General features: G+C 42.1%; 1 protein-coding gene across 1 annotated transcript in view; it reads left to right on the top strand.

The window, feature by feature from the left end:
* Window positions 1-24895, top strand: part of cog6 (component of oligomeric golgi complex 6) — a 171333-nt gene that overhangs the window by 47944 nt on the left and 98494 nt on the right. Inside the window, exons 5-7 of the mRNA XM_052468857.1 lie at window positions 659-853; window positions 2825-2895; window positions 6845-6938. Coding sequence (XP_052324817.1) covers window positions 659-853; window positions 2825-2895; window positions 6845-6938 — 360 coding nt within the window. The remainder of the gene's footprint in view (window positions 1-658; window positions 854-2824; window positions 2896-6844; window positions 6939-24895) is intronic.

Below are 24895 nucleotides of genomic sequence, written 5' to 3'. Positions count from 1 at the left end.
TGCTACAGTAATTCAGCCACTGTTTCACCTCCTGCTACTGTAATTCAGTCACCGTTTCACCCCCTGCTACTGTAATTCAGTCACCGTTTCACCCCCTGCTACTGTAATTCAGCCACCGTTTCACCTCCTGCTACTGTAATTCAGCCACTGTTTCACCTCCTGCTACTGTAATTCAGCCACCGTTTCACCTCCTGCTACTGTAATTCAGCCACTGTTTCACCCCCTGCTACAGTAATTCAGCCACTGTTTCACCTCCTGCTACTGTAATTCAGCCACTGTTTCACCCCCTGCTACAGTAATTCAGCCACTGTTTCACCTCCTGCTACAGTAATTCAGCCACTGTTTCACCTCCTGCTACAGTAATTCAGCCAGTGTCAAAGGTTGTGCTGCTATTAAAGGTGTGTGACTGCCACCTAGTGTTAGTTTGAAACATTACTCCTCCTTGGTCACACTGACTCGTTCTCCTTTGTTTCCCGTGATCCCAGAGTGTGTGCAGGCTTTCTGTCCAGCCAGAACTAATCAACCGTGATCATCAAGCCCCCCCCCCCCTCCTGATTAGCTCAGCAGAACCAGATGTGTATTAAGGCTGGGCTGAAACTAAAGCCTGCGCACACACCCTCTTTTACGAAGTCTAACATTGTCGTTCATCTCCTCCCAGTCATCGTTTAGAGGTGCGGTCCCAGGTGGCTCAGGCCTTCCTGTCTAAGTTCCAGCTGTCCTCTGAAGAGATGGACACACTACGAGGGGTAAGAGACGCACCCGTCACGGAGGACTTCTTCAAGGCTCTGAGCAGAGTGAAGAACATCCATGAAGACGTCAGGATTCTCCTGAGGACCAACCAGCAGACTGCAGGGTGAGAGACAAACTGAATAAACAGAGCACTCGGAAAGTATTCAGACCCCTCCCTTCCCCTTTTCCACATTTTGTTACTTTACAGTCTTGCTATAAAATGGATTCAATTGTTTTTTTGTTTTTTTTTACCTCAGTCTACGCACAATACCCCATAATGACATCACAATACCCCATAATGACATCACAATACCCCATAATGACATCACAATACCCCATAATGACATCACAATACCCCATAATGACATCACAATACCCCATAATGACAAAGCAAAAACAGGTTTTTAGAATGGTTTGATAATTTGATAACAGAAAAATCACATTTACATAAGTATTCAGACCCTTAACTTTGTTGAAGTACCTTTGGCAGTGATTACAGGCCTGAGTCTTCTTGGATATGATGCTACAAGCTTGGCACATCTGTATTTGGAGAGTTTCTCCCATTCTTCTCTGCAGATCTTCTCAAGCTCTGTCAGGTTGGATGGGGAGCGTCGCTGCACAGCTATTTTCAGGTCTCTCTAGAGATGTTCGATCGGGTTCAAGTCTGTGCTTTGGCTGGGACACTCAAGAACATTCAGAGACTTGTCCAGAAGCCACTCCTGCATTGTCTTGGTTGTGTACTTAGGGTCATTGTCCTGTTGGATGGTGAACCTTCGCCCCAGTCTGAGGTCCGGAGCGCTCTGGAGCAGGTTTTCATTAAGATCCTCTCTCTACTTTGCTCCGTTCATCTTTGCCTCGATCCTGACTAGTCTCCCAGTCCCTACCGCTGAAAATCATCCCCGCAGCTTGATGCTGCCAACTTCATGCTTCACCGTAGGGATGGTGCCAGGTTTCCTCCAGACGTGATGCTTGGCATTCAGGCCAAAGAGTTTAATATTGGTTTCATCAGACCAGAGAATCTTGTTTCATGGTCTGAGAGTCTTTAGGTGCCTTTTGGCAAACTCCAAGCAGGCTGTCATGTGTGTCTTTTACTGACGAGTGGCTTCCGTCTGGTTAGTCCACCATAAAGGCCTGATTGGTGTAGGGCTGCAGAGATTGTTGTCCTTCTGGAAGGTTCTGCCATCGTCACAGAGGAACGCTGGAGCTCTGTCAGAGTGACCATCAGGGTTCTTCTCCCCCGATTGCTCAGTTTGGCCAGACTGCCAGCTCTAGGAGGAGTCTTGGTGGTTCCAAACTTCTTGCATTTGGAGGCCACTGTGTTTTTGGGGACCTTCAATGCTGTAAAACTTTTTGGTACCCTTCCCCAGATCTGTGCCCCCTTCACAATCCTGTCTCTGAGCTTTACAGACAATTCCTTCGACCTCATAGCTTGGTTTTTGCTCTGACATGCACTGTCAACTGTGGGACCTGATATAGACAGGTGTGTGCCTTTCCAAATCATGTCCAATCAATTAAATTTACCACAGGTGGACTCCAATCAAGTTGTAGAAACATCTCAAGGATGATCAATGGAAACAGGATGCACCTGAACTCAATTTTGAGTCTCATAGCAAAGGGTCTGAATAATAATGTAAAGGTATTTCAGTTTTTTACTTTGAATAAATTAGCTAAAATGTCTAAACCAATTTTTGCTTTGTCATTTTGGGTATTGTTTGTAGATTGCTGAGGATTTTTATTTTTTATTTTAGAATAAGGCTGTAACGTAACAAAATGTGGAAAAAGGTCAAGGGGTCTGAATACTTGGGGCGGCAGCGTAGCCTAGTGGTTAGAGTGTTGGACTAGTAACCGGAAGGTTGCAAGTTCAAACCCCCAAGCTGACAAGTTACAAATCTGTCGTTCTGCCCCTGAACAGCCTAGGCCTAGGAACTCACTGTTCCTAGGCCGTCATTGAAAATAAGAATTTGTTCTTAACTGACTTGCCTAGTTAAATAAAGGTAAAATAAAAAATAAATAAACTTTCCGAATGCCCTGTTTGTGAAACTCATTTGTAATATGCCTTTTCTTATTCCAGTTGTTAAATGTGTCTCCCATCCAGGCTGGACATCATGGAGCAGATGGCTGTGTTACAGGAGACATCCTACGAACAGCTCTACCGCTGGACACAGAGTGAGCATTCATCCATCCTTTCATTCATTCATCCATCTTTTCATTCATTCATCCTTTCATTCATTCATTCATCCGTCCTTTCATTCATTCATTCGTCCTTTCATTCATTCATTCATTCATTCATTCATTCATTCATCCTTTCATTCATTCATTCATCCATCCTTTCATTCATTCATCCATCCATCCTTTCATTCATTCATCCTTTCATTCATTCATCCATCTGTTCATTCATTCATCCGTCCTTTCATTCATTCATTCATTCATCCATTCATTCATTCATTCATTCATCCTTTCATTCATTCATCCTTTCATTCATTCATCCTTTCATTCATCCATCCATCCTTTCATCCATTCATCCATCCTTTCATTCATTCATTCATTCATTCATTCATCCTTTCATTCATTCATCCTTTCATTCATTCATCCTTTCATTCATTCATCCATCCTTTCATTCATTCATTCATCCTTTCATTCATTCATCCTTTCATTCATTCATCCATCCTTTCATTCATTCATTCATCCTTTCATTCATTCATCCTTTCATTCATTCATCCTTTCATTCATTCATCCTTTCATCCATTCATTCATTCATTCATTCATTCATTCATTCATCCTTTCATTCATTCATTCATTCATTTATTCATTCATTCATTCATCCTTTCATTCATTCATTCATTCATTCATCCTTTCATTCATTCATTCATCCATCCTTTAATTCATTCATTCATTCATCCTTTCATTCATTCATTCATTCATCGACTGGGTTCATGGACTGAATTCTAACCTAATGCTAACGTGTTCACTTAGTCTCCCATTGACGTCGATGCTAACGCGTTCACTTATTCTCCCAATGACGTCGATGCTAACGTGTTCACTTAGTCTCCCATTGACGTCGATGCTAACGTGTTCACTTAGTCACCCATTGACGTCGATGCTAACGTGTTCACTTAGTCTCCCAATGACATCGATGCTAACGTGTTCACTTAGTCACCCATTGACGTCGATGCTAACGTGTTCACTTAGTCTCCCAATGACGTCGATGCTAACGTGTTCACTTAGTCTCCCATTGACGTCGATGCTAACGCGTTCACTTAGTCCCCCAATGACGTCGATGCTAACGTGTTCACTTAGTCTCCCATTGACATCGATGCTAACGTGTTCACTTAGTCACCCATTGACGTCGATGCTAACGTGTTCACTTAGTCTCCCAATGACGTCGATGCTAACGTGTTCACTTAGTCTCCCATTGACGTCGATGCTAACGCGTTCACTTAGTCCCCCAATGACGTCGATGCTAACGTGTTCACTTAGTCTCCCATTGACGTCGATGCTAACGCGTTCACTTAGTCCCCCAATGACGTCGATGCTAACGCGTTCACTTAGTCTCCCATTGACGTCGATGCTAACGTGTTCACTTAGTCTCCCATTGACGTCGATGCTAACGTGTTCACTTAGTCTCCCAATGACGTCGATGCTAACGCGTTCACTTAGTCTCCCATTGACGTCGATGCTAACGCGTTCACTTAGTCCCCCAATGACGTCGATGCTAACGTGTTCACTTAGTCTCCCAATGACGTCGATGCTAACGTGTTCACTTAGTCTCCCAATGACGTCGATGCTAACGTGTTCACTTAGTCTCCCATTGACATCGATGCTAACGTGTTCACTTAGTCTCCCATTGACATCGATGCTAACGTGTTCACTTAGTCTCCCATTGACATCGATGCTAACGTGTTCACTTAGTCTCCCATTGACGTCGATGCTAACGTGTTCACTTAGTCTCCCAATGACGTCGATGCTAACGTGTTCACTTAGTCTCCCATTGACGTCGATGCTAACGTGTTCACTTACTCACCCATTGACGTCGATGCTAACGCGTTCACTTAGTCTCCCATTGACGTCGATGCTAACGTGTTCACTTAGTCTCCCATTGATGTCGATGCTAACGTGTTCACTTAGTCTCCCATTGACATCGATGCTAACGTGTTCACTTAGTCTCCCATTGACATCGATGCTAACGTGTTCACTTAGTCTCCCATTGACATCGATGCTAACGTGTTCACTTAGTCTCCCATTGACGTCGATGCTAACGTGTTCACTTACTCACCCATTGACGTCGATGCTAACGTGTTCACTTAGTCTCCCATTGACATCGATGCTAACGTGTTCACTTAGTCTCCCATTGACATCGATGCTAACGTGTTCACTTAGTCTCCCATTGACATCGATGCTAACGTGTTCACTTAGTCTCCCATTGACATCGATGCTAACGTGTTCACTTAGTCTCCCATTGACGTCGATGCTAACGTGTTCACTTAGTCTCCCATTGACATCGATGCTAACGTGTTCACTTAGTCTCCCATTGACATCGATGCTAACGTGTTCACTTAGTCTCCCATTGACATCGATGCTAACGTGTTCACTTAGTCTCCCATTGACATCGATGCTAACGTGTTCACTTAGTCTCCCATTGACGTCGATGCTAACGTGTTCACTTAGTCTCCCATTGACATCGATGCTAACGTGTTCACTTAGTCTCCCATTGACATCGATGCTAACGTGTTCACTTAGTCTCCCATTGACGTCGATGCTAACGTGTTCACTTAGTCTCCCATTGACGTCGATGCTAACGTGTTCACTTAGTCTCCCATTGACGTCGATGCTAACGTGTTCACTTAGTCTCCCATTGACGTCGATGCTAACGTGTTCACTTAGTCTCCCATTGACATCGATGCTAACGTGTTCACTTAGTCTCCCATTGACGTCGATGCTAACGTGTTCACTTAGTCTCCCATTGACGTCGATGCTAACGTGTTCACTTAGTCTCCCATTGACGTCGATGCTAACGTGTTCACTTAGTCTCCCATTGACGTCGATGCTAACGTGTTCACTTAGTCTCCCATTGACATCGATGCTAACGTGTTCACTTAGTCTCCCATTGACGTCGATGCTAACGTGTTCACTTACTCACCCATTGACGTCGATGCTAACGTGTTCACTTAGTCTCCCATTGACGTCGATGCTAACGTGTTCACTTAGTCTCCCATTGACGTCGATGCTAACGTGTTCACTTAGTCTCCCATTGACATCGATGCTAACGTGTTCACTTACTCACCCATTGACGTCGATGCTAACGTGTTCACTTAGTCCCCCATTGACGTCGATGCTAACGTGTTCACTTACTCACCCATTGACGTCGATGCTAACGTGTTCACTTAGTCTCCCATTGACGTCGATGCTAACGTGTTCACTTAGTCTCCCATTGACGTCGATGCTAACGTGTTCACTTAGTCTCCCATTGACATCGATGCTAACGTGTTCACTTAGTCTCCCATTGACGTCGATGCTAACGTGTTCACTTACTCACCCATTGACGTCGATGCTAACGTGTTCACTTAGTCTCCCATTGACGTCGATGCTAACGTGTTCACTTAGTCTCCCATTGACGTCGATGCTAACGTGTTCACTTAGTCTCCCATTGACATCGATGCTAACGTGTTCACTTACTCACCCATTGACGTCGATGCTAACGTGTTCACTTAGTCCCCCATTGACGTCGATGCTAACGTGTTCACTTACTCACCCATTGACGTCGATGCGTGACCTAGGTAGGATTCACCCCATATTGAGAGATTTAGCATTTAAGTACTGACACATTCTAATCTCTCTCTCTCTCCCCTTCTCTCTATATATCTCTCGCTCTTTCGCTTTCGCTTTCTCTCTCTCTCTCTCTCTCTCTCTCTCTCTCTCTCTCTCTCTCTCTCTCTCTCCTCTCTCTCCCTCTCCCTCTCCCCCCCCCTCTCCCCTCTCTCTGTCTTTCTCCTCTCTCTCTCTCTCTCTCTCTCTCTCTCTCTCTCTCTCTCTCTCTCTCTCTCTCTCTCTCTCTCTCTCTCTCTCTCTCTCTCTCTCTGTGTGTCTCTGTCTCTCTCTCTCTTCTCTCTCTCTCTAGATGAGTGCCGTGGTCTGACCCAGGAGTCCTGTGACATCAGTCCAGTGCTTAGTCAGGCTATGGAGGCCTTGCAGGACCGCCCTGTTCTCTACAAGTAAAGCACCACACACATCTTTTTATATATATATAAAATCATTCATGCACTTGATTAAAAAGTGGATTAAAGTTGATTTATCAAATGTCTTTGATTCAGTTGACCATGAATTGTTGCTAGCTAGACTCAGTAACATTGGTCTCAGTGAAGGGGCAGTAAATTGGTTTAGGAACTAATCTTTCTGACAGAACACAATGTGTTATATACTGACAATCACAAGTCTAGTTGTCTAGAGATTAATAAAGGTGTGCCCCAGGGTTCCATTTTAGCTCCTGTGTTGTTCTCAATGATTTGGGAAATGGGATGCAACCAGCAAAGTTCCATCTATATGCAGATGATACAGTTCTATATTCATGTGCTCCTTCTCTGGTTCAGGCTGTTGAAGAGCTGCAGACTGCTTTTCAGTCACTGCAGGCCTCCCTTTATGGTCTCAAACTGGTCCTGGATGTAGAAACAACTAAGTTCCATGACCTTTTACCAGAGCTAGAACTCTGCCAGAGAACTTTAGCATTGTCACATCTGATGGCTTATCCATTGGACAAGTGTCATCCTACAAATACCAAGGTATGTGGTTGGATGACAAGTTGTCCTTTAAAGATCATGTGGATAATCTTGTGACAAAGCTTCAATTGAAATTGGGTTTTTATTTTCATAATAAGGCTATCATGCAGCCTCCTCTGTCTAACAGAGACTCTGTTTATCATACAGCCTCCTCTGTCTTACAGAGACTCTGTTTATCATACAGCCTCCTCTGTCTGACAGAGACTCTGTTTATCATACAGCCTCCTCTGTCTAACAGAGACTCTGTTTATCATACAGCCTCCTCTGTCTTACAGAGACTCTGTTTATCATACAGCCTCCTCTGTCTGACAGAGACTCTGTTTATCATGCAGCCTCCTCTGTCTAACAGAGACTCTGTTTATCATGCAGCCTCCTCTGTCTGACAGAGACTCTGTTTATCATACAGCCTCCTCTGTCTTACAGAGACTCTGTTTATCATACAGCCTCCTCTGTCTTACAGAGACTCTGTTTAACATACAGCCTCCTCTGTCTTACAGAGACTCTGTTTAACATACAGCCTCCTCTGTCTTACAGAGACTCTGTTTATCATACAGCCTCCTCTGTCTTACAGAGACTCTGTTTATCATATGCAGCCTCCTCTGTCTTACAGAGACTCTGTTTATCATACAGCCTCCTCTGTCTTACAGAGACTCTGTTTATCATACAGCCTCCTCTGTCTTACAGAGACTCTGTTTATCATGCAGGCTCCTCTGTCTTACAGAGACTCTGTTTATCATACAGCCTCCTCTGTCTTACAGAGACTCTGTTTATCATGCAGCCTCCTCTGTCTGACAGAGACTCTGTTTATCATACAGCCTCCTCTGTCTAACAGAGACTCTGTTTATCATACAGCCTCCTCTGTCTAACAGAGACTCTGTTTATCATACAGCCTCCTCTGTCTAACAGAGACTCTGTTTATCATACAGCCTCCTCTGTCTAACAGAGACTCTGTTTATCATGCAGCCTCCTCTGTCTTACAGAGACTCTGTTTATCATGCAGCCTCCTCTGTCTTACAGAGACTGGACTCTGTTTATCATACAGCCTCCTCTGTCTTACAGAGACTCTGTTTATCATACAGCCTCCTCTGTCTAACAGAGACTCTGTTTATCATACAGCCTCCTCTGTCTAACAGAGACTCTGTTTATCATGCAGCCTCCTCTGTCTAACAGAGACTCTGTTTATCATACAGCCTCCTCTGTCTAACAGAGACTCTGTTTATCATACAGCCTCCTCTGTCTTACAGAGACTCTGTTTATCATACAGCCTCCTCTGTCTAACAGAGACTCTGTTTATCATACAGCCTCCTCTGTCTTACAGAGACTCTGTTTATCATACAGCCTCCTCTGTCTAACAGAGACTCTGTTTATCATACAGCCTCCTCTGTCTAACAGAGACTCTGTTTATCATGCAGCCTCCTCTGTCTAACAGAGACTCTGTTTATCATACAGCCTCCTCTGTCTAACAGAGACTCTGTTTATCATACAGCCTCCTCTGTCTAACAGAGACTCTGTTTATCATATAGCCTCCTCTGTCTAACAGAGACTCTGTTTATCATACAGCCTCCTCTGTCTAACAGAGACTCTGTTTATCATACAGCCTCCTCTGTCTGACAGAGACTGGACTCTGTTTATCATGCAGCCTCCTCTGTCTAACAGAGACTCTGTTTATCATGCAGCCTCCTCTGTCTTACAGAGACTCTGTTTATCATACAGCCTCCTCTGTCTGACAGAGACTGGACTCTGTTTATCATACAGCCTCCTCTGTCTGACAGAGACTGGACTCTGTTTATCATGCAGCCTCCTCTGTCTGACAGAGACTCTGTTTATCATACAGCCTCCTCTGTCTAACAGAGACTCTGTTTATCATACAGCCTCCTCTGTCTGACAGAGACTCTGTTTATCATGCAGCCTCCTCTGTCTGACAGAGACTCTGTTTATCATACAGCCTCCTCTGTCTGACAGAGACTAGACTCTGTTTATCATACAGCCTCCTCTGTCTGACAGAGACTGGACTCTGTTTATCATGCAGCCTCCTCTGTCTGACAGAGACTCTGTTTATCATACAGCCTCCTCTGTCTAACAGAGACTCTGTTTATCATACAGCCTCCTCTGTTTAACATAGACTCTGTTTATCATACAGCCTCCTCTGTCTGACAGAGACTCTGTTTATCATACAGCCTCCTCTGTCTAACAGAGACTCTGTTTATCATACAGCCTCCTCTGTTTAACATAGACTCTGTTTATCATACAGCCTCCTCTGTCTTACGGAGACTCTGTTTATCATACAGCCTCCTCTGTCTAACAGAGACTCTGTTTATCATGCAGCCTCCTCTGTCTAACAGAGACTCTGTTTATCATACAGCCTCCTCTGTCTAACAGAGACTCTGTTTATCATACAGCCTCCTCTGTCTTACAGATACTCTGTTTATCATACAGCCTCCTCTGTCTAACAGAGACTCTGTTTATCATACAGCCTCCTCTGTCTGACATAGACTCTGTTTATCATACAGCCTCCTCTGTCTTACAGAGACTCTGTTTAACATACAGCCTCCTCTGTCTGACATAGACTCTGTTTATCATACAGCCTCCTCTGTCTGACAGAGACTCTGTTTATCATACAGCCTCCTCTGTCTGACAGAGACTCTGTTTATCATACAGCCTCCTCTGTCTAACAGAGACTCTGTTTATCATACAGCCTCCTCTGTCTTACAGAGACTCTGTTTATCATACAGCCTCCTCTGTCTTACAGAGACTCTGTTTATCATACAGCCTCCTCTGTCTGACAGAGACTCTGTTTATCATACAGCCTCCTCTGTCTGACGGAGACTCTGTTTATCATGCAGCCTCCTCTGTCTAACAGAGACTCTGTTTATCATACAGCCTCCTCTGTCTGACAGAGACTCTGTTTATCATGCAGCCTCCTCTGTCTGACAGAGACTGGACTCTGTTTATCATGCAGCCTCCTCTGTCTGACAGAGACTGGACTCTGTTTATCATGCAGCCTCCTCTGTCTGACAGAGACTGGACTCTGTTTATCATGCAGCCTCCTCTGTCTGACAGAGACTCTGTTTATCATGCAGCCTCCTCTGTCTTACAGAGACTCTGTTTATCATACAGCCTCCTCTGTCTAACAGAGACTCTGTTTATCATGCAGCCTCCTCTGTCTGACAGAGACTCTGTTTATCATGCAGCCTCCTCTGTCTTACAGAGACTGGACTCTGTTTATCATACAGCCTCCTCTGTCTGACGGAGTCTCTGTTTATCATGCAGCTTCCTCTGTCTGACAGAGACTGGACTCTGTTTATCATGCAGCCTCCTCTGTCTTACAGAGACTGGACTCTGTTTATCATGCAGCCTCCTCTGTCTTACAGAGACTGGACTCTGTTTATCATGCAGCCTCCTCTGTCTGACGGAGACTCTGTTTATCATGCAGCCTCCTCTGTCTTACAGAGACTCTGTTTATCATACAGCCTCCTCTGTCTTACAGAGACTGGACTCTGTTTATCATGCAGCCTCCTCTGTCTTACAGAGACTGGACTCTGTTTATCATGCAGCCTCCTCTGTCTTACAGAGACTCTGTTTATCATGCAGCCTCCTCTATCTGACGGAGACTCTGTTTATCATGCAGCCTCCTCTGTCTAACAGAGACTCTGTTTATCATGCAGCCTCCTCTATCTGACGGAGACTCTGTTTATCATGCAGCCTCCTCTGTCTTACAGAGACTGGACTCTGTTTATCATGCAGCCTCCTCTGTCTTACAGAGACTCTGTTTATCATACAGCCTCCTCTGTCTAACAGAGACTCTGTTTATCATGCAGCCTCCTCTGTCTTACAGAGACTCTGTTTATCATATAGCCTCCTCTGTCTTACAGAGACTCTGTTTATCATACAGCCTCCTCTGTCTAACAGAGACTCTGTTTATCATACAGCCTCCTCTGTCTTACAGAGACTGTGTTTATCATGCAGCCTCCTCTGTCTAACAGAGACTGGACTCTGTTTATCATGCAGCCTCCTCTGTCTGACGGAGACTCTGTTTATCATGCAGCCTCCTCTGTCTGACAGAGACTGGACTCTGTTTATCATGCAGCCTCCTCTGTCTAACAGAGACTCTTATTTGGGGTGGGGGGTGGAGTAAACCCTCTCTCTTCGCCTCTTCCTCTCTCCCACGACTCACCATCACCACCAGCCAATTGACAACCACTGAAGATGCCGTTCTCTGTCAGGTCCACACGGGGGCACACTTTTACCATAATGGTCCTGTATGTATGCTGTTAATTTTCTCAGAGAACACCAGAGATAATCATTACACCAGAGAGGTTAGTCTGACTGTTAACAGTACACCAGAGATTATCATTACAACAGAGAGGTTAGTCTGACTGTTAACAGTACACCAGAGAAGTTAGTCTGACTGTTAACAGTACACCAGAGAGGTTAGTCTGACTGTTAACAGTACACCAGAGATCATCTTTACAACAGAGAGGTTAGTCTGACTGTTAACAGTACACCAGAGAGGTTAGTCTGACTGTTAACAGAACACCAGAGATAATCATTACAACAGAGAGGTTAGTCTGACTGTTAACAGAACACCAGAGATAATCATTACACCAGAGAGGTTAGTCTGACTGTTAACAGAACACCAGAGATAATCATTACAACAGAGAGGTTAGTCTGACTGTTAACAGAACACCAGAGATAATCATTACAACAGAGAGGTTAGTCTGACTGTTAACAGAACACCAGAGATAATCATTACAACAGAGAGGTTATTCTGACTGTTAACAGAACACCAGAGATAATCATTACACCAGAGAGGTTAGTCTGACTGTTAACAGTACACCAGAGATAATCATTGCAACAGAGAGGTTAGTCTAACTGTTAACAGAACACCAGAGAGGTTAATCTGACTGTTAACAGAACACCAGAGATAATCATTACACCAGAGAGGTTAGTCTGACTGTTAACATTACACCAGAGAGGTTAGTCTGACTGTTAACAGAACACCAGAGAGGTTAGTCTGACTGTTAACAGAACACCAGAGATAATCATTACAACAGAGAGGTTAGTCTGACTGTTAACAGTACACCAGAGAGGTTAATCTGACTGTGAACAGAACACCAGAGATAATCATTACAACAGAGAGGTTAGTCTGACTGTTAACAGAACACCAGAGAGGTTAGTCTGACTGTTAACAGTACACCAGAGATAATCATTACAACAGAGAGGTTAGTCTGACTGTTAACAGTACACCAGAGAGGTTAGTCTGACTGTTAACAGTACACCAGAGAGGTTAGTCTGACTGTTAACAGTACACCAGAGAGGTTAGTCTGACTGTTAACAGAACACCAGAGAGGTTAATCTGACTGTTAACAGAACACCAGAGATAATCATTACACCAGAGAGGTTAATCTGACTGTTAACAGAACACCAGAGATAATCATTACAACAGAGAGGTTAGTCTGACTGTTAACAGTACACCAGAGAGGTTAGTCTGACTGTTAACATAACACCAGAGATAATCATTACAACAGAGAGGTTAGTCTGACTGTTAACAGAACACCAGAGATAATCATTACAACAGAGAGGTTAGTCTGACTGTTAACAGAACACCAGAGATAATCATTACAACAGAGAGGTTAGTCTGACTGTTAACAGAACACCAGAGATAATCATTACAACAGAGAGGTTAGTCTGACTGTTAACAGAACACCAGAGATAATCATTACAACAGAGAGGTTAGTCTGACTGTTAACAGAACACCAGAGAGGTTAGTCTGACTGTTAACAGTACACCAGAGATAATCATTACAACAGAGAGGTTAGTCTGACTGTTAACAGTACACCAGAGATAATCATTACACCAGAGAGGTTAGTCTGACTGTTAACAGTACACCAGAGATAATCATTGCAACAGAGAGGTTAGTCTGACTGTTAACAGAACACCAGAGATAATCATTACACCAGAGAGGTTAGTCTGACTGTTAACAGAACACCAGAGAGGTTAGTCTGACTGTTAACAGAACACCAGAGATAATCATTACACCAGAGAGGTTAGTCTGACTGTTAACAGAACACCAGAGATAATCATTACAACAGAGAGGTTAGTCTGACTGTTAACAGTACACCAGAGAGGTTAATCTGACTGTGAACAGAACACCAGAGATAATCATTACAACAGAGAGGTTAGTCTGACTGTTAACAGAACACCAGAGAGGTTAGTCTGACTGTTAACAGTACACCAGAGATAATCATTACAACAGAGAGGTTAGTCTGACTGTTAACAGTACACCAGAGAGGTTAGTCTGACTGTTAACAGTACACCAGAGAGGTTAGTCTGACTGTTAACAGTACACCAGAGATAATCATTACAACAGAGAGGTTAGTCTGACTGTTAACAGTACACCAGAGAGGTTAGTCTGACTGTTAACAGAACACCAGAGATAATCATTACAACAGAGAGGTTAGTCTGACTGTTAACAGAACACCAGAGATAATCATTACAACAGAGAGGTTAGTCTGACTGTTAACAGAACACCAGAGATAATCATTACAACAGAGAGGTTAGTCTGACTGTTAACAGAACACCAGAGATAATCATTACAACAGAGAGGTTAGTCTGACTGTTAACAGAACACCAGAGATAATCATTACAACAGAGAGGTTAGTCTGACTGTTAACAGAACACCAGAGAGGTTAGTCTGACTGTTAACAGTACACCAGAGATAATCATTACAACAGAGAGGTTAGTCTGACTGTTAACAGTACACCAGAGATAATCATTACACCAGAGAGGTTAGTCTGACTGTTAACAGTACACCAGAGATAATCATTGCAACAGAGAGGTTAGTCTGACTGTTAACAGAACACAGAGATAACACACCAGAGATAATCTGACTGTTAACAGAACACCAGAGAGGTTAGTCTGACTGTTAACAGAACACCAGAGATAATCATTACACCAGAGAGGTTAGTCTGACTGTTAACAGAACACCAGAGATAATCATTACAACAGAGGTTAGTCTGACTGTTAACAGTACACCAGAGAGGTTAATCTGACTGTTAACAGAACACCAGAGATAATCATTACAACAGAGAGGTTAGTCTGACTGTTGTTAGTCTGACTGTTAACAGTACACCAGAGATAATCATTACAACAGAGAGGTTAGTCTGACTGTTAACAGTACACCAGAGAGGTTAGTCTGACTGTTAACAGTACACCAGAGAGGTTAGTCTGACTGTTAACAGTACACCAGAGATAATCATTACAACAGAGAGGTTAGTCTGACTGTTAACAGTACACCAGAGAGGTTAGTCTGACTGTTAACAGAACACCAGAGATAATCATTACAACAGAGAGGTTAGTCTGACTGTTAACAGAACACCAGCGATAATCATTACACCAGAGAGGTTAGTCTGACTGTTAACAGAACACCAGAGATAATCATTACAACAGAGAGGTTAGTCTGACTGTTAACAGAACACCAGAGATAATCATTACACCAGAGAGGTTAGTCTGACTGTAACAGTACACAGAGATAATCATTACAACAGAGAGGTTAGTCTGACTGTTAACAGTACACCAGAGATAATAACAGTACACCAGAGAGGTTAGTCTGACTGTTAACAGTACACCAGAGATAATCATTACAACAGAGAGGTTAGTCTGACTGTTAACAGTACACCAGAGAGGTTAGTCTGACTGTTAACAGAACACCAGAGATAATCATTACAACAGAGAGGTTAGTCTGACTGTTAACAGAACACCAGAGATAATCATTACACCAGAGAGATTAGTCTGACTGTTAACAGAACACCAGAGATAATCATTACACCAGAGAGGTTAATCTGACTGTTAACAGAACACCAGAGATAATCATTACAACAGAGAGGTTAGTCTGACTGTTAACAGAACACCAGAGAGGTTAGTCTGACTGTTAACAGTACACCAGAGAGGTTAGTCTGACTGTTAACAGTACACCAGAGAGGTTAGTCTGACTGTTAACAGTACACCAGAGAGGTTAGTCTGACTGTTAACAGTACACCAGAGAGGTTAGTCTGACTGTTAACAGAACACCAGAGATAATCATTACAACAGAGAGGTTCGTCTGACTGTTAACAGAACACCAGAGATAATCATTACAACAGAGAGGTTAGTCTGACTGTTAACAGAACACCAGAGATAATCATTACACCAGAGAGGTTAGTCTGACTGTTAACAGTACACCAGAGATAATCATTGCAACAGAGAGGTTAGTCTGACTGTTAACAGAACACCAGAGATAATCATTACACCAGAGAGGTTAGTCTGACTGTTAACAGAACACCAGAGAGGTTAGTCTGACTGTTAACAGTACACCAGAGAGGTTAGTCTGACTGTTAACAGTACACCAGAGATAATCATTACAACAGAGAGGTTAGTCTGACTGTTAACAGAACACCAGAGATAATCATTACACCAGAGAGGTTAATCTGACTGTTAACAGAACACCAGAGATAATCATTACAACAGAGAGGTTAGTCTGACTGTTAACAGTACACCAGAGATAATCATTACAACAGAGAGGTTAGTCTGACTGTTAACAGTACACCAGAGAGGTTAGTCTGACTGTTAACAGTACACCAGAGATAATCATTACAACAGAGAGGTTAGTCTGACTGTTAACAGTACACCAGAGAGGTTAGTCTGACTGTTAACAGAACACCAGAGATAATCATTACAACAGAGAGGTTAGTCTGACTGTTAACAGAACACCAGAGATAATCATTACAACAGAGAGGTTAGTCTGACTGTTAACAGAACACCAGAGATAATCATTACAACAGAGAGGTTAGTCTGACTGTTAACAGAACACCAGAGATAATCATTACAACAGAGAGGTTAGTCTGACTGTTAACAGTACACCAGAGATAATCATTACACCAGAGAGGTTAGTCTGACTGTTAACAGTACACCAGAGATAATCATTGCAACAGAGAGGTTAGTCTGACTGTTAACAGAACACCAGAGATAATCATTACACCAGAGAGGTTAGTCTGACTGTTAACAGAACACCAGAGAGGTTAGTCTGACTGTTAACAGAACACCAGAGATAATCATTACACCAGAGAGGTTAGTCTGACTGTTAACAGAACACCAGAGATAATCATTACAACAGAGAGGTTAGTCTGACTGTTAACAGAAACAGAGATAATCATTACACCAGAGAGGTTAATCTGACTGTTAACAGAACACCAGAGATAATCATTACAACAGAGAGGTTAGTCTGACTGTTAACAGAACACCAGAGAGGTTAGTCTGACTGTTAACAGTACACCAGAGATAATCATTACAACAGAGAGGTTAGTCTGACTGTTAACAGTACACCAGAGATAATCAGTACACCAGAGAGGTTAGTCTGACTGTTAACAGTACACCAGAGATAATCATTACAACAGAGATAGTCTGATAACAGTACACCAGAGAGGTTAGTCTGACTGTTAACAGAACACCAGAGATAATCATTACAACAGAGAGGTTAGTCTGACTGTTAACAGAACACCAGAGATAATCATTACACCAGAGAGGTTAGTCTGACTGTTAACAGAACACCAGAGATAATCATTACAACAGAGAGGTTAGTCTGACTGTTAACAGAACACCAGAGATAATCATTACAACAGAGAGGTTAGTCTGACTGTTAACAGTACACCAGAGATCATTGCAACAGAGAGGTTAGTCTGACTGTTAACAGAACACCAGAGATAATCATTACACCAGAGAGAGTTAGTCTGACTGTTAACAGAACACCAGAGATAATCATTACACCAGAGAGGTTAGTCTGACTGTTAACAGAACACCAGAGATAATCATTACACCAGAGAGGTTAGTCTGACTGTTAACAGTACACCAGAGATAATCATTACAACAGAGAGGTTAGTCTGACTGTTAACAGTACACCAGAGGTTAGTCTGACTGTTAACAGTACACCAGAGAGGTTAGTCTGACTGTTAACAGTACACCAGAGATAATCATTACAACAGAGAGGTTAGTCTGACTGTTAACAGTACACCAGAGATAGTCTGACTGTTAACAGAACACCAGAGATAATCATTACAACAGAGAGGTTAGTCTGACTGTTAACAGAACACCAGAGATAATCATTACACCAGAGAGGTTAGTCTGACTGTTAACAGAACACCAGAGATAATCATTACACCAGAGAGGTTAATCTGACTGTTAACAGAACACCAGAGATAATCATTACAACAGAGAGGTTAGTCTGACTGTTAACAGAACACCAGAGTCTGACTGTTAAAGTCATTACATTACAACAGAGAGGTTAGTCTGACTGTTAACAGTACACCAGAGAGGTTAGTCTGACTGTTAACAGAACACCAGAGATAATCATTACACCAGAGAGGTTAGTCTGACTGTTAACAGAACACCAGAGATAATCATTACACCAGAGAGGTTAATCTGACTGTTAACAGAACACCAGAGATAATCATTACAACAGAGAGGTTAGTCTGACTGTTAACAGAACACCAGAGAGGTTAGTCTGACTGTTAACAGTACACCAGAGATAATCATTACAACAGAGAGGTTAGTCTGACTGTTAACAGAACACCAGAGATAATCATTACAACAGAGAGGTTAGTCTGACTGTTAACAGAACACCAGAGAGGTTAGTCTGACTGTTAACAGTACACCAGAGATAATCATTACAACAGAGAGGTTAGTCTGACTGTTAACAGTACACCAGAGATAATCATTACACCAGAGAGGTTAGTCTGACTGTTAACAGTACACCAGAGATAATCATTGCAACAGAGAGGTTAGTCTGACTGTTAACAGAACACCAGAGATAATCATTACACCAGAGAGGTTAGTCTGACTGTTAACAGAACACCAGAGAGGTTAGTCTGACTGTTAACAGAACACCAGAGATAATCATTACACCAGAGAGGTTAGTCTGACTGTTAACAGAACACAGAGATAATCACAACAGAGAGGTTAGTCTGACTGTTAACAGTACACCAGAGAGGTTAATCTGACTGTTAACAGAACACCAGAGATAATCATTACAACAGAGAGGTTAGTCTGACTGTTAACAGAACACCAGAGAGGTTAGTCTGATAACAGTACACCAGAGATAATCATTACAACAGAGAGGTTAGTCTGACTGTTAACAGTACACCAGAGAGGTTAGTCTGACTGTTAACAGTACACCAGAGAGGTTAGTCTGACTGTTAACAGTACACCAGATAATCATTACAACAGAGAGGTTAGTCTGACTGTTAACAGTACACCAGAGAGGTTAGTCTGACTGTTAACAGAACACCAGAGATAATCATTACAACAGAGAGGTTAGTCTGACTGTTAACAGAACACCAGAGATAATCATTACACAGAGAGGTTAGTCTGACTGTTAACAGAACACCAGAGATAATCATTACAACAGAGAGGTTAGTCTGACTGTTAACAGAACACCAGAGATAATCATTACAACAGAGAGGTTAGTCTGACTGTTAACAGTACACCAGAGATAATCATTGCAACAGAGAGGTTAGTCTGACTGTTAACAGAACACCAGAGATAATCATTACACCAGAGAAGTTAGTCTGACTGTTAACAGAACACCAGAGATAATCATTACACCAGAGAGGTTAGTCTGACTGTTAACAGAACACCAGAGATAATCATTACACCAGAGAGGTTAGTCTGACTGTTAACAGTACACCAGAGATAATCATTACAACAGAGAGGTTAGTCTGACTGTTAACAGTACACCAGAGAGGTTAGTCTGACTGTTAACAGTACACCAGAGAGGTTAGTCTGACTGTTAACAGTACACCAGAGATAATCATTACAACAGAGAGGTTAGTCTGACTGTTAACAGTACACCAGAGAGGTTAGTCTGACTGTTAACAGAACACCAGAGATAATCATTACAACAGAGAGGTTAGTCTGACTGTTAACAGAACACCAGAGATAATCATTACACCAGAGAGGTTAGTCTGACTGTTAACAGAACACCAGAGATAATCATTACACCAGAGAGGTTAATCTGACTGTTAACAGAACACCAGAGATAATCATTACAACAGAGAGGTTAGTCTGACTGTTAACAGAACACCAGAGAGGTTAGTCTGACTGTTAACAGTACACCAGAGATAATCATTACAACAGAGAGGTTAGTCTGACTGTTAACAGTACACCAGAGAGGTTAGTCTGACTGTTAACAGTACACCAGAGAGGTTAGTCTGACTGTTAACAGTACACCAGAGAGGTTAGTCTGACTGTTAACAGAACACCAGAGATAATCATTACAACAGAGAGGTTCGTCTGACTGTTAACAGAACACCAGAGATAATCATTACAACAGAGAGGTTAGTCTGACTGTTAACAGAACACCAGAGATAATCATTACACCAGAGAGGTTAGTCTGACTGTTAACAGTACACCAGAGATAATCATTGCAACAGAGAGGTTAGTCTGACTGTTAACAGAACACCAGAGATAATCATTACACCAGAGAGGTTAGTCTGACTGTTAACAGAACACCAGAGAGGTTAGTCTGACTGTTAACAGTACACCAGAGAGGTTAGTCTGACTGTTAACAGTACACCAGAGATAATCATTACAACAGAGAGGTTAGTCTGACTGTTAACAGAACACCAGAGATAATCATTACACCAGAGAGGTTAATCTGACTGTTAACAGAACACCAGAGATAATCATTACAACAGAGAGGTTAGTCTGACTGTTAACAGTACACCAGAGATAATCATTACAACAGAGAGGTTAGTCTGACTGTTAACAGTACACCAGAGAGGTTAGTCTGACTGTTAACAGTACACCAGAGATAATCATTACAACAGAGAGGTTAGTCTGACTGTTAACAGTACACCAGAGAGGTTAGTCTGACTGTTAACAGAACACCAGAGATAATCATTACAACAGAGAGGTTAGTCTGACTGTTAACAGAACACCAGAGATAATCATTACAACAGAGAGGTTAGTCTGACTGTTAACAGAACACCAGAGATAATCATTACAACAGAGAGGTTAGTCTGACTGTTAACAGAACACCAGAGATAATCATTACAACAGAGAGGTTAGTCTGACTGTTAACAGTACACCAGAGATAATCATTACACCAGAGAGGTTAGTCTGACTGTTAACAGTACACCAGAGATAATCATTGCAACAGAGAGGTTAGTCTGACTGTTAACAGAACACCAGAGATAATCATTACACCAGAGTTAGTCTGACTGTTAACAGAACACCAGAGAGGTTAGTCTGACTGTTAACAGAACACCAGAGATAATCATTACACCAGAGAGGTTAGTCTGACTGTTAACAGAACACCAGAGATAATCATTACAACAGAGAGGTTAGTCTGACTGTTAACAGTACACCAGAGAGGTTAATCTGACTGTGAACAGAACACCAGAGATAATCATTACAACAGAGAGGTTATCTGACTGTTAACAGAACACCAGAGAGGTTAGTCTGACTGTTAACAGTACACCAGAGATAATCATTACAACAGAGAGGTTAGTCTGACTGTTAACAGTACACCAGAGAGGTTAGTCTGACTGTTAACAGTACACCAGAGAGGTTAGTCTGACTGTTAACAGTACACCAGAGATAATCATTACAACAGAGAGGTTAGTCTGACTGTTAACAGTACACCAGAGAGGTTAGTCTGACTGTTAACAGAACACCAGAGATAATCATTACAACAGAGAGGTTAGTCTGACTGTTAACAGAACACCAGAGATAATCATTACACCAGAGAGGTTAGTCTGACTGTTAACAGAACACCAGAGATAATCATTACAACAGAGAGGTTAGTCTGACTGTTAACAGAACACCAGAGATAATCATTACAACAGAGAGGTTAGTCTGACTGTTAACAGTACACCAGAGATAATCATTGCAACAGAGAGGTTAGTCTGACTGTTAACAGAACACCAGAGATAATCATTACACCAGAGAAGTTAGTCTGACTGTTAACAGAACACCAGAGATAATCATTACACCAGAGAGGTTAGTCTGACTGTTAACAGAACACCAGAGATAATCATTACACCAGAGAGGTTAGTCTGACTGTTAACAGTACACCAGAGATAATCATTACAACAGAGAGGTTAGTCTGACTGTTAACAGTACACCAGAGAGGTTAGTCTGACTGTTAACAGTACACCAGAGAGGTTAGTCTGACTGTTAACAGTACACCAGAGATAATCATTACAACAGAGAGGTTAGTCTGACTGTTAACAGTACACCAGAGAGGTTAGTCTGACTGTTAACAGAACACCAGAGATAATCATTACAACAGAGAGGTTAGTCTGACTGTTAACAGAACACCAGAGATAATCATTACACCAGAGAGGTTAGTCTGACTGTTAACAGAACACCAGAGATAATCATTACACCAGAGAGGTTAATCTGACTGTTAACAGAACACCAGAGATAATCATTACAACAGAGAGGTTAGTCTGACTGTTAACAGAACACCAGAGAGGTTAGTCTGACTGTTAACAGTACACCAGAGATAATCATTACAACAGAGAGGTTAGTCTGACTGTTAACAGTACACCAGAGAGGTTAGTCTGACTGTTAACAGTACACCAGAGGTTAGTCTGACTGTTAACAGTACACCAGAGAGGTTAGTCTGACTGTTAACAGAACACCAGAGATAATCATTACAACAGAGAGGTTCGTCTGACTGTTAACAGAACACCAGAGATAATCATTACAACAGAGAGGTTAGTCTGACTGTTAACAGAACACCAGAGATAATCATTACACCAGAGAGGTTAGTCTGACTGTTAACAGTACACCAGAGATAATCATTGCAACAGAGAGGTTAGTCTGACTGTTAACAGAACACCAGAGATAATCATTACACCAGAGAGGTTAGTCTGACTGTTAACAGAACACCAGAGATAATCTGACTGTTAACAGTACACCAGAGAGGTTAGTCTGACTGTTAACAGTACACCAGAGATAATCATTACAACAGAGAGGTTAGTCTGACTGTTAACAGAACACCAGAGATAATCATTACACCAGAGAGGTTAATCTGACTGTTAACAGAACACCAGAGATAATCATTACAACAGAGAGGTTAGTCTGACTGTTAACAGTACACCAGAGAGGTTAATCTGACTGTGAACAGAACACCAGAGATAATCATTACAACAGAGAGGTTAGTCTGACTGTTAACAGTACACCAGAGAGGTTAGTCTGACTGTTAACAGAACACCAGAGAGGTTAGTCTGACTGTTAACAGTACACCAGAGATAATCATTACAACAGAGAGGTTAGTCTGACTGTTAACAGTACACCAGAGAGGTTAGTCTGACTGTTAACAGTACACCAGAGAGGTTAGTCTGACTGTTAACAGTACACCAGAGATAATCATTACAACAGAGAGGTTAGTCTGACTGTTAACAGTACACCAGAGAGGTTAGTCTGACTGTTAACAGAACACCAGAGATAATCATTACAACAGAGAGGTTAATCTGACTGTTAACAGAACACCAGAGATAATCATTACAACAGAGAGGTTAATCTGACTGTTAACAGAACACCAGAGATAATCATTACACCAGAGAGGTTAATCTGACTGTTAACAGAACACCAGAGATAATCATTACAACAGAGAGGTTAGTCTGACTGTTAACAGTACACCAGAGAGGTTAATCTGACTGTGAACAGTACACCAGAGATAATCATTACAACAGAGAGGTTAGTCTGACTGTTAACACTACACCAGAGAGGTTAGTCTGACTGTTAACAATACACCAGAGAGGTTAGTCTGACTGTTAACAGAACACCAGAGAGGTTAGTCTGACTGTTAACAGAACACCAGAGAGGTTAGTCTGACTGTTAACAGAACACCAGAGAGGTTAGTCTGACTGTTAACAGAACACCAGAGAGGTTAGTCTGACTGTTAACAGTACACCAGAGAGGTTAGTCTGACTGTTAACAGAACACCAGAGAGGTTAGTCTGACTGTTAACAGAACACCAGAGATAATCATTACAACAGAGAGGTTAGTCTGACTGTTAACAGAACACCAGAGATAATCATTACAACAGAGAGGTTAGTCTGACTGTTAACAGAACACCAGAGATAATCATTACACCAGAGAGGTTAGTCTGACTGTTAACAGAACACCAGAGATAATCATTACACCAGAGAGGTTAGTCTGACTGTTAACAGAACACCAGAGATAATCATTACAACAGAGAGGTTAATCTGACTGTTAACAGAACACCAGAGATAATCATTACACCAGAGAGGTTAATCTGACTGTTAACAGAACACCAGAGATAATCATTACACCAGAGAGGTTAATCTGACTGTTAACAGAACACCAGAGATAATCATTACAACAGAGAGGTTAGTCTGACTGTTAACAGTACACCAGAGAGGTTAATCTGACTGTGAACAGTACACCAGAGATAATCATTACAACAGAGAGGTTAGTCTGACTGTTAACACTACACCAGAGAGGTTAGTCTGACTGTTAACAGTACACCAGAGAGGTTAGTCTGACTGTTAACAGTACACCAGAGATAATCATTACAACAGAGAGGTTAGTCTGACTGTTAACAGTACACCAGAGATAATCATTACAACAGAGAGGTTAGTCTGACTGTTAACAGTACACCAGAGAGGTTAGTCTGACTGTTGACAGTACACCAGAGAGGTTAGTCTGACTGTTAACAGTACACCAGAGATAATCATTACAACAGAGAGGTTAGTCTGACTGTTAACAGTACACCAGAGATAATCATTATAAACAGAGAGGTTAATCTGACAGTTAACAGAACACCAGAGATAATCATTACACCAGAGAGGTTAATCTGACTGTTAACAGAACACCAGAGATAATCATTACAACAGAGAGGTTAGTCTGACTGTTAACAGTACACCAGAGAGGTTAATCTGACTGTGAACAGAACACCAGAGATAATCATTACAACAGAGAGGTTAGTCTGACTGTTAACAGAACACCAGATAGGTTAGTCTGACTGTTAACAGTACACCAGAGAGGTTAGTCTGACTGTTAACAGTACACCAGAGAGGTTAGTCTGGCTGTTAACAGTACACCAGAGAGGTTAGTCTGACTGTTAACAGTACACCAGAGATAATCATTACAACAGAGAGGTTAGTCCGACTGTTAACAGTACACCAGAGATAATCATTACAACAGAGAGGTTAGTCTGACTGTTAACAATACACCAGAGAGGTTAGTCTGACTGTTAACAGTACACCAGAGAGGTTAGTCTGACTGTTAACAGAACACCAGAGATAATCATTACACCAGAGAGGTTAGTCTGACTGTTAACAGAACACCAGAGATAATCATTACAACAGAGAGGTTAGTCTGACTGTTAA

The sequence above is a fragment of the Oncorhynchus keta genome, chromosome 18, assembly GCF_023373465.1.
Source record: "Oncorhynchus keta strain PuntledgeMale-10-30-2019 chromosome 18, Oket_V2, whole genome shotgun sequence".
NCBI lineage: Eukaryota > Metazoa > Chordata > Actinopteri > Salmoniformes > Salmonidae > Oncorhynchus > Oncorhynchus keta.
The sequence above is the reverse complement of the archived record's forward strand: the minus strand, read 5'-3'. Positions and strand labels throughout refer to the sequence as shown.